This window comes from Loa loa (genome assembly GCF_000183805.2).
Source record: "Loa loa unplaced genomic scaffold supercont3.12, whole genome shotgun sequence".
Classification (NCBI taxonomy): domain Eukaryota; kingdom Metazoa; phylum Nematoda; class Chromadorea; order Rhabditida; family Onchocercidae; genus Loa; species Loa loa.
In genome coordinates, this window is record NW_018108192.1 from 234,715 (window position 1) to 245,932 (window position 11,218).

The 11,218-nt window shown below is 33.9% G+C and overlaps 2 protein-coding genes across 2 annotated transcripts in view; one reads left to right on the forward strand and one right to left on the reverse strand.

Annotated features, from left to right (window-relative positions):
* Nucleotides 1–56: 56 nt before the first annotated feature.
* LOAG_09026 (hypothetical protein) lies at nucleotides 57–1,766 on the reverse strand (the record flags this gene model as incomplete). Its single annotated transcript, XM_003144555.1, has 5 exons — nucleotides 57–148; nucleotides 509–698; nucleotides 728–857; nucleotides 891–1,025; nucleotides 1,741–1,766. Coding segments are annotated over 5 exons (573 nt in total), but the record flags the coding sequence as incomplete, so codon positions are not given.
* A 2,965-nt stretch (nucleotides 1,767–4,731) lies between these two features.
* Nucleotides 4,732–11,218, forward strand: part of LOAG_16664 (defective spermatogenesis protein 15) — a gene marked incomplete at both ends in the record, with an annotated part of 11,154 nt that continues 4,667 nt past the window's right edge. The window contains 16 exons of the mRNA XM_020449313.1: nucleotides 4,732–4,863; nucleotides 5,112–5,178; nucleotides 5,500–5,573; nucleotides 5,964–6,093; nucleotides 6,504–6,668; nucleotides 6,766–6,839; nucleotides 7,234–7,398; nucleotides 7,648–7,728; nucleotides 8,198–8,372; nucleotides 8,565–8,709; nucleotides 8,802–8,959; nucleotides 9,245–9,409; nucleotides 9,591–9,718; nucleotides 10,238–10,401; nucleotides 10,574–10,724; nucleotides 10,862–11,001. Coding sequence (XP_020307173.1) covers nucleotides 4,732–4,863; nucleotides 5,112–5,178; nucleotides 5,500–5,573; nucleotides 5,964–6,093; nucleotides 6,504–6,668; nucleotides 6,766–6,839; nucleotides 7,234–7,398; nucleotides 7,648–7,728; nucleotides 8,198–8,372; nucleotides 8,565–8,709; nucleotides 8,802–8,959; nucleotides 9,245–9,409; nucleotides 9,591–9,718; nucleotides 10,238–10,401; nucleotides 10,574–10,724; nucleotides 10,862–11,001 — 2,114 coding nt within the window. The remainder of the gene's footprint in view (nucleotides 4,864–5,111; nucleotides 5,179–5,499; nucleotides 5,574–5,963; nucleotides 6,094–6,503; nucleotides 6,669–6,765; nucleotides 6,840–7,233; nucleotides 7,399–7,647; nucleotides 7,729–8,197; nucleotides 8,373–8,564; nucleotides 8,710–8,801; nucleotides 8,960–9,244; nucleotides 9,410–9,590; nucleotides 9,719–10,237; nucleotides 10,402–10,573; nucleotides 10,725–10,861; nucleotides 11,002–11,218) is intronic.

Below are 11,218 nucleotides of genomic sequence, written 5' to 3' on the forward strand. Positions count from 1 at the left end.
CACAAGGCGTGGTCTGTTTGACAATCTGCACTATGCATCACATGAATGTGACGAACATCGTGAACGCCTGTTCGGAACACTAAAACATAGTCGATGAAATGCCAGTGCTTGGATCGAGAATGCATCCACGCTATTTTCAAGCTTTCTACTGAAAGATAATGTTTATAATAGTGATTTGCTGCTCTGCACAAAACTCTAGCGACAGCCGTCCGTCATCGTTGCAATTTCCAACACTATGTTCGCCTAGTACTCCTTTCCAGGCTTTAGAGTTCTTTCCAACTTTGGCGTTGAAGTTACCACAGATTTTGACCTTATTATTTGCAAAAACTTTCCGGACAGCGTAGGTCAGTGTGGAATTTGTCTTTTTCCATAGGTCAGCTTGCAAAGTTGGAACATATATGTTGAAGAAAATTTGTTGCTTGTTGTGTAATGGGAAGTATAGGGAGAAAATGCGATCGGAATGACCTGTCGACAAATTTTTGGGTTTGGAGGCAATGAAGTTCTTAACCATCAAGCCAACTCCAGAAAGGTGACTTCTGGTTTTGGGTTTTCCTGAGCAACACGAAGTTATTTGAGCCAACCTTTTTCATGGAGACAAAATTCACTGAGAGGTTGAATCGTGATAGCTCATAGGCAATTAGAGCAGGACGACGCTGAGGAGGTTCACTATGCACATTATCAAGCATGGTTCTGATTTTCTAACATGCGAGTGTCAATCTGAACACACCTTTGGAGGCAGGTGTATGTCTTTGTCTATTTGTCTTTGTTGGATCGTGTCAGAAGGTGCTCGTTTGCCGCGGTTAGCCAACCGGATGGAGAATGGAGGATGGAGATGAGCTTTAATCAGTCCACCTTTGCTAGGCACTCTTGCAAAAGGGCTACTTGCTCACTCAGGATGTTGCCGAGCAAGATTGTCATCTCCGGGGTCAATTTCAAGCGACAGTCTCCTAAACCGCCTGCATGCAAGATTGGGTCTGTGGCTTCCAGTGCATCTTATCATTTGCCGTTTTGTTCCTCGCCTGCCGCTACAAAGCTGTACAAAAATAGGGTGTATCCTTCGAGCTGCACACAGGATTTTTTTAGGTAAACACACGTGCACGAAACTGGCCCCACTCTTCTAAGGTTCATCTGTCAGGGTGGTGACAGCTCTTAGAACGTGAGTTTAGTTAGAGTATCCTCTGAGAAGAATGACTTACAGGACTAAACGAGCTTCATCTGCTCGGGTTTGGAGTTAGGATTGTCTCTCCTGCCGTGTTTGTCCATCCTGCCCGTGGACATACTTTGTCTGACCCTTCAGTTGATATCCGTTGGGTATAGGACAGCACAGCTCGCAACCTCATAAGGTTTCGCAAGCTTCTCTCACGCGACAAAGGAATGTGTATGGAGAAGTCGTTAATTCACTGCGGTAAATGCATATTGGGAAACGTGGTAAATGCATATTCGTCAATAAAGTATTTGCGTTGCAATATGTACGAGAGCAAGTTTCCATTAATTTCAAGCAATAACTTGCTAACTGCAACTGCAGGGCAAAAATTGGCTCAAATTTATGGAGTGAAATTCGATTAACAATTATTAGATCCAATTAGATTCTCGTGAGTTGCGTGTGAAGTCAAAGAATTTTAGAAGTTAAAATTCTGGGCGATTGAACTTTGATTTTCGTTCTTGATTGATAAAGAAATTCTTGGCAAGATGCCTTCGCATTTGTATGTCTTTTTACAGTCCAAAAATTTCACCTCTCACGTAGCGATGCGAATATCCTCGTCCATCCCTCTTTTAAACATTATTTCAGATGAAAAACGAACAAAACAAAACTGAGATTCTATTTAATTATTCTGTACACGAGTATTTACGCATTATCCCGCATTAGGCAGTCTAATTTCTTCAAAGCAGACTTGTTGCCACCATACTCAACCAATCAAAGTAAGGCAGGAAAAGGTAATAATATAGAAAGCGAAACAATATTTTTGTTAACTTTTTCTGCGTTACTTTGATCGGTTGACTATAATGGCATCTAATGAATAGATAGCTCCTGAGACGTAGATCCAATTACAAGCTTTACAGTCGCAACAATGACAATATGCATTTTAAAAGCTGGAGTTGTCGTGAAAGTTTTTTGTTTGATTGGCTTAGATGAATAGTTGTGATAAGGTTTATTGGTTGACGGAGGATTTCCTCTTCGTATATAAGACGATTATCAAACAGTATCACAGGTAGAGTCGATCACTCAGTTGTTTTTTATTGTCCTCATAAGAAAATTTCGAGGGGAATGTAACTGCGACAGTGGCGAATGATTTGAATGAATGACTTGCTCTTTATATAGTGGACACAACATTTGACCATTGAATACAACCGTGGTTATCAGACTGGAAAATTTTTGCAGCATCATGAAGAGTGATTTTACAGCGCAACCCTTCTTTGTTAACAGAATGGAATATTCTAAACAATGTCCACATATTGGAAGATGAGGGTTGAATAAGTCATTGGAGACATCGAAACATATAGTTTATATATTTTTTGTGTAATGAATCACTTGCCTCAAAAATATGCAAATAAAACAGATGTGCTGCAATGATAATAAGAAGACAAGCTTGTCAAGTATAGGACGGAATACTTTATTCTCGCCGAGATGGAAATAAAGGAGCGGCATTTACATTTGCGTGATACGCAGACAAGAAGTAATGAATGGATGAATGGTCCATAAGGTAATGCGTCATGCAGCGTCACATGCTAACCAAATATCTGTTTCGGTATATCGATTATACTTGACATGCATATGTCATGTAACACGAGCAAAATATATTGAAACAGCTAGAGGCAAAGGTGTCCTTTCCTCCCTGTATTGCATCTGGTACTGCCAACATTTTTTTTGCAACTCCCATTTGATTACGATATTCAGATTCATATCTCCCAATTACACTCTCATATAATTCTCACTTTTATCTTGAATTCATTATATATGAGAATTTCCATGACTTTTCGTTACTATCTCGTTATTACTTTCCCGATTTGTCACAATTTGGTATTCATTCTTAGATGTCAGAGTGACGATTTGGACGGGAACCTGTAACTTTAGCATTATGGGCTGGCAAGCAATTTGAAAAATGATTATAGTATGCTTTCTCCCTGCTGACACTCTGCATAGTTACAGCTTCAATAACATTCTGGGATGGTATCGGTATTTGTCATCAGAGAGATACTACTATTCAGCCATCGTTATTTGTCGACAGAAATGGCATAGCACAGTAAAGAGACAGCATCTCTCTTATTCGAATATGACACGTCCTCTCTCCCCTCATCTTTCCAACTCTTCCTAAGCTTATGCTTTCATCATCTATTTTACGTATGTATTTATCTATATACACATATGCATGTATGGAAAAACTGAATCAGTTTGGAAAAGAGTAGTTAATTGATTTCTTTTTCTTCTTTTTGTTGACTATATTCTAGAAAATATATTTAATTTAATTGAAATTAGCTGAATGAGTGATTTTGATAATTCAATACTAACCATTCAGTGGACGTATTTCATTCCATTAATGCCAAAATCAATCTATTCTTGTTATAATGTTTAGAGCAAAGAGATAGATCTATCTTATTTTGGTATTGATTTTGATATTATTATTTTGACATTAAAATGGTAATGATACATTTAGATGCTTGTTTTCCACAACTTTATATTAAAGAGAAGAGCTTTGAAGAAATTACTTCTTGCAAATCATTTGTCAATCAGGAATACCTGAGTATGGAATGTTTCGTCACCTTCCTTCTCACTTTTCGTGCTATAGTTATCGCCCATAATGGGGCATTAAAAATGAAAACGAGCATTACTGATGAGCAAAAAAGAGAACCTGAAAAGATGCTCGTCGTTAGAATGCTCCCAACAAACTTGATTCATGCGAATTTAACTTCCGTGTTAGTGAACATTTTAAAATGCAACTTAATTAACTTTTATCAATAATTTTTTTATCTTTAAGATGAGTCATTTTGGGGAACGTAATTTGTGCATGTAACAGCTGTGATGTGACGAAGATTATCATAGGACAACAATATCACATCAAATTCCGGAACTTTCCATTTATTTGTGAACTTGTTTCTCCATTATATTTGATATCCAGGGGAAATATTCAACCACATTATTTATCATCTTATTAGTATTGGTTCGTCATCTCAAACTGACATTTTTGCAATAATTATTGAAGTAATGACTGTTCTCTAAAAAGATCATTCGGCACCATGAAATTAACCTAACAATGCATCTTCCTGAAAGCAGTCATCATCTTGCTTTCCCAAACTCGTTTTGACGGAAGGTGCGAGGATTTCAGGTGAATGCGTTTTCTTCACTAGATTGCAGCTTAGACTGAAAAAACCTTTTTCAAGTTAAGAGTGTAGAATGAAGATTTTGATGTTCTGAGTAGTTTCTGGTATTTCATATCTTTTGCAGCATAAAAAGTCATTCAAGCCTGTTTTCATTCTGTGCTTTTGATATATTTCTCAATCAGATCTTGCATTTTCCTATCGATCCGACTTAGTTCAAGTCTAACGCTACTCCATGTTATATGGAAATTGACGTGTCTTATTTACGTGATATTTTATGAGCAGTTTGCTTTTCCGTAACTACTGTCTCTCCAGAATGATGGGTTTTGCTTCCTTTAATTTTTCTTGCGACACTTTCGAAACATTGCTGTAAAGATCAACGAGATTCTTTAAGATTCTTTATTTTATGTTTAAGGCATGGATGGACATCGGAGAACTTTCGAGCGATTAGTTTGGGCGCCAGATCCTGAGGATGGTTTCAAACTCTGCAAACTTCGTGATATTGGCAGAGAAACAATGTCTGTTGAACCGATCGATGGTGGATCAGTAGTAAATGTTTTCCATTAATTAAATGTGACCGTTGGAATATTTTTTCTATTACGCACTGAAATAAACTTTTTCAAAAAAAACAACTATTGCTTCTATTAAATCCACTTCGATCTCTTTTTAACTAGTAAATCACATTGTTTTCAAGTTTACTGCAATATAAAAAATATTTGTATAATCAGCACTCATGTATTACATAATTACATAATGTTTTGTATTACATAATGTTACTTAACTTCTTGCTGTGGTAGATCTCAGCTCGATACGATGAAATTTTTCCAGCTGAAGAAGATCAAAAAAAGAATGTCGATGATAACTGTGAGTAATATTTAACTTAATTTAATTATCTTGACATTCTTACAACCTTGTCCAATAATTATTTGATTTTTGAAAATTCTTTTATTACTGCAGTGAAGTCTTTTTTACTAACAGTTAAAAAACAATTTCAATAACTTATAGAGAAATTATTTTGCGTCATATGAACAGTTATGTTTCAAGACATTAAATGGTGATAATTTATTAATCGGGTAATTAAATCATTTCTTTAGTGACATATAACCATTAAAAATTTGAATTCGAAAAGCTCTACACTGATTCACTTTCCGGTCAGTAGTATGAATGGTTTTGTTGTTGTTGCAGGTTCGCTGATGTATTCAAACGAAGGTACTTTGCTGAATAATTGTCGATTACGATATGCACAAAAACAAATATATGTAAGTATTTAGGTAGACAGCTATCTTTCTCTTAATTAATAGTGCACTGCGACATATTTCGTAAATAATGATTCATCAATATCTCTATCATTTCGTAAATAATGATTCATCAATTTCTATCTCAGCGAAAAAATTTTAAACACAAAGAAATTTCTGTTTCTGCATCTTCTGAGTGAAATTCTAATTTTTTGTTCGAATTGAAACAATTTTCGAGAACTACGAGATCAATACTCCAAATTCTGCAGTGGTAGATATTCTATGAACCAGGCAATACGAGATAATATGAACTGGGGATAATCTATAAATCCAATAGATATCAAGTTCAAAATTCTATGAACTGGGCAATGAGAAAAAAGAATGGGTAAGGGCTTAATATGAATATATATACAGACATATGTTGGGAATATCCTGATTTCCATCAATCCGTACGAGCAGATAACTGATTTATACAGTAGTGCAACAATTCAAAAATATCAAGGGCGATCAATTGGCACTTTACCACCGCACGTTTTCGCTATCGGCAAATGCTTGAATACTATCATTTATCTTGTGATGAAATCCATCAAAAATATTTTTTCTGTTATTTTTAGACATTTAGATTTTTAAATTTAGTAGCTATTACCAACATTTAGGAAATGAAGTGACTTTTGTGGAATAAAATTGATGAATATAAACAGAATCTATATTGAATTTATTAAATCCGATGATGTTTTAAGATTATGAGTGAAAATTCGACTAAATCGACTAAACAACTAGTAGTTCATTAGTGCTACTAAAAATGTTAAATAACTTGACGTGGTATTTTTATTTCGTTTTTAGTAGTTTTTAATGTTGTTCTTCATTTAAATTCTAACATTTAAAAAATAAATTCAAATATTATACAGCATTCAATTCATCATTTAAAAAAACAAAAAAACTGTCTGACTGCAGCTGATAGCGCTTACCGTAATATGAAACGAACCAAACAAAACCAGTCAATCATTATTTCCGGGGAATCTGGCGCAGGTAAAACGGAATCACAGAAGTACATTTTACGATACCTTTGCGAATCGTGGGGTTCAACTGCAAGCCCAATTGAACAGCGTTTGCTAGAAAGTAATAGTTTGAAGTCAGTGTTTCACCTTTTCCTTTATAGTTTTGAACGGAACAGTGCTATCCTAATAATTATATTATTAAGTGATAATATTTATAGCTAATCCGATACTGGAAGCTTTTGGTAACGCGAAAACACTGCGCAACAATAACAGTAGTCGATTTGGGAAATTCGTCGAAATACATTTCAATTCAAAAATAATTCTTTTTTTAAATTTATATATAATTCAGACTGCCTTTGAATTATACAATAACAGTAGTCGATTTGGGAAATTCGTCGAAATACATTTCAATTCAAAAATAATTCTTTTTTTAAATTTATATATAATTCAGACTGCCTTTGAATTATTTTTCTGTTAGAAGTTATTCAAATAATATTCTAACTGTTTCAGTCATAATTCGACCAAAAAATCTCCTTAACTATAATTAGGGAATTTCTGTATCAAATTTAAAATTACTTGATATTGAGATATATTATTGAGCATTTTTCTGGAACCTTTATTTTCAAAACATAACTTTGAAATATACCAAAATTTTTTAAACCAAACTCGAGTATTTCTCGCTTTAGGATTCAATTGGTGGTGGTTTTATTTCACATTATTTGTTAGAAAAATCACGAGTGTGTCATCAACTGGAGAGTGAACGTAATTATCATATCTTTTATCAGTTGATAGCAGGTGCTGATGAACAGATGGCTGAACGTCTCCAGCTTAGACCTCCTAGTAGTTTCGAAGTATGTTAATGAGGATTTATACTTTTCAAGAAACAGATTATTGTTAACAGTGCTTAAACTGATAGCAGACTGGTCTATACAAGCATAACAAGCATAATCAAGAGCATAGATTGTTGTAGGCTGTATATATAATAGTTCACATCGAAATCCTAGAACTTGATTTCTCTTCCAATCAAGGAGCAGACTGAAAGTTTTTGATATTGGCTTGAAAATTTTTTAAAGATTTTTCTCACTTGAAGTTTTTCTTAGTATCTCAAACATGGATGTACTCAGTTCTTCAGTGGACCTACTACAACAAGCAAAATAGGGAAGGACCGTCGAGGAAAACAGGTAAGCACATTATTTTTCAAAATAAATTCCAGTCTTCTGCAAATATCAACATGCACGAGAACACTGAGTGTTACTGTCGGCGAAAAATGATTTTCTAAAGTTAGCCAAAAACTTCAAATGTCCTTATTTTACTGCAGTTGAATGTAATATATCTTACAACCAGCTGCTATTTTTAAATGGAGAAGGAGGTTCTTTCTCAAACAAAGAATGACCGAATACAATACCAGCATTGTCTCCAGTCGTGTAGTATGACATGAAGAATAAACTTTCCTCCATCCAAAACTTTATTCATACGTAAACTTCAAATTATATTTTAGCATTAAAAATTTTTTACCACGTGGTACTTCCTAATTATTCTGAAATCTTATGTTTTCCAGCATTAATTACTGCGAAGATTCAAATTACCTGACTTCACTTTTTATCAATTTAATACGTCTTCTCTACGCTATAACTGATTAATGCATTTTAGGATGCAGATTTACATGATGGGATATTGGATGATTATGTTGACTTCCAAAGGTTGCTGAAAGGACTTTATAGCATTGACTTTGATACGCAAGAGTTGAATACTATATTTAATGTTATTGCTGCCATATTGCATCTCGGTGATGTACACTTCGTTGAGAATGCCGAAGATACGAAAGGTATGTAAGCATACTTTCTTGGCTAAGACCTTACTTTATATCAAATGAGAAGGTTGTATGGGCATAATATATGCAGTATTTTTATCAGAAGCTTATAAACCTCGATAATTATAAGTAATCCTAAGATTGAAACCATTTCGCCGAAATGATTCAAATGTATCAAGCAGTACCATTTTCTATTGTTTTTTAAAGGCGGATGTATGGTTGAATTCTCCAGCAAAGTACCACTTCACAATGCAGCTTCATTACTCGGTTTAGATTATTGTGAATTGAAAAATGGCCTCACAACACGAGTCATGCAACTTTCCAAAGGAGGTATCAGAGGTACCATTATCAGGTTAGTTGTTTACGTCTTTCATGTACATTAGAGATAAATTTAAACACTTGGATGAATCCTGGTTATTAATAACTGTGTTAAGCACATTCTAGGATACCTTTGAAATCACATGAAGCATCAGCAGCTCGCGATGCGCTTGCAAAAGCCATTTACAGTAAATTATTTGATGCCATCGTCTCACGCATCAACAAATGTATTCCATTTAACGATAGCACATTCTATATAGGTGTCTTGGATATTGCGGGGTTTGGTTGGTTTTCCTTCATAAATGCTTTTTTATTATATTAGCTGAATTTAAGGAAATTTTGGAAAGATATTCAGCTCATTTTTTTTGATTCGTTAATGATTCGCTGTGAAAAATGAGGTCTGTTAAAAATTATCCAAATTAAAAAAGAAAACTAAAAAAGAGAGAATATATGAGTCTCAAAACGAGAAGAAAAACGAGACGCGTACATTTTATCGCTTTCACGTGCATAAAACGTCAGAATTTAATTATTTTTGATTTTTAGCAATAATTCATCAGTTTTACTTGCAGAATTCTTCACATGGAATTCATTCGAGCAATTCTGTATTAATTATTGCAATGAGAAACTTCAGAATTTTTTCAATGATCGAATTTTGAAACAGGAACAAGACTTATATGCAAAAGAGGGGTTGAATGTCTCACGCATCGATTATAACGATAATGATGATTGCATTGGTAAGCTTCCTTCTACATACCTCACCTTAAATTTCCAAGTATTTAAATTTACTTCTTCTAACTGGAAATCTGAAAATAGAGACTGTAGAAAAGTCATACTTTGAATATCTCTTTTGATTTAGAATATTAGCTATCTTATATTGCTATTGTCTGTTGAAATGACAGATGAGTAATTCTACAGATTTGTTCGAGAGGAAAGTAAACGGTTTATTTGATCTGTTAGATGAGGAAGCACGTCTACCAAAGCCTTCACCTCACCATTTCACTATGTGCGCTCATCAGCAACTCAAAAATCATTTCCGTTTGACGGTTATTTTCAATGCTGTCATAACAAGTCTTTTAAATATGTCTGGTCACCAAGTGATTTCTAATCTCGTTGAAAAATTTCTCAAAAAGAGCGACTCTGACAAGGGCTTAAGAACAAATTTGGATGTCAATAATTTACAGTGTCAGAATATATGTTTATGCACGTTCATTCACATTAGTTATTGGTTAGGATTGTCATGCAGTTTCACATCAAACTAAAAAATATTTATGTTGCTTTTGTAACACAAACGAAAATCATTTTTATGTGTTTTCAAACGAAAGCGAAGCGTAGACTAGCCATGACTCCAATGAGGAAAAATGTTTTTTAATTAACCTAATGAAATTACATGAGGATGAACGAAATTAAGTGATAACTATAATATAGGTTTATGTCACGTGTTGAAATCAAATGAAAATGTCAATATTCAAATGGATGAAATATTCAACATTTAGTTTTCCATTAATATTTGATATTTAATAAGTGAAAGTTTATGCGATCAGTTATTGTCGTGCTGCTTTAAGACGCCACGAAAATCAAAGTTGCGAGAACACAGAGAAATGCGGGATAATGAAGGATTGCTCATCCGGCACTTTGCGGGTTCTGTTTGTTATCAGACACTTTTGTTTCTGGAGAAAAATAATGATGCTCTACACACATCTTTGGAATTGTTGCTAGATAGCAGCAAGTACATTTTTCTTCTTTAGTTGAGTAATTTTGTTCGGAAGAAATATATCAGTCGTAAAAAGGCACTATATATGAGTAATTTCTGTGTCAGATTACACAAAAAATTTAAATGGACACTCAGTAGTGCTACTGGACAAAGCAAAAATTTCTTCTCATTTCAAAATTTAATTTAGCGTCCCTTTCCTGCGAACTTTGTTCTCAACAAATAACGACAAATCACAGGATGAAAATCGCAAACCATTCTCCAACAAATTGGTACTTGCATCGGTCAGTAACAAATTTCGGACACAGCTTGTTGAACTACTCAAAAAACTCCAACTTACGGTTCTTTTTTCTCATAAGATTTAATTATCCAAATTTCTCCAACTACGGAGAAGTAATCACGGATTTTTTTTTCCTCTTTCAAATATTTTATTCTGAAGTATATCTCGTTGCTGTAGATATAATGTTCTTGACTGCAGAATACAAATTTTGTGAGATGTATAAAGCCGAATTCGAAGATGAAACCGGGTGAATTCGAAGGTGCAATGATATTGAGCCAACTGAAATGCGCTGGCATGACAAGTGTCCTGAAACTTATACAAAAAGGATATCCTTCCAGGTATGTAATTTCACAATGTTTTGTTATAAATATCAAGCGAAATTAGAGTAACACTGAATAAGAAAAAATAAAATCAAATTACAACTAGATTTCATCAAAGCATATATATATATATATATATATATATATATATATATATATATATATATATATATATATATATATATATATATATATATATATATATATATATACTACTATATATATATATATATAT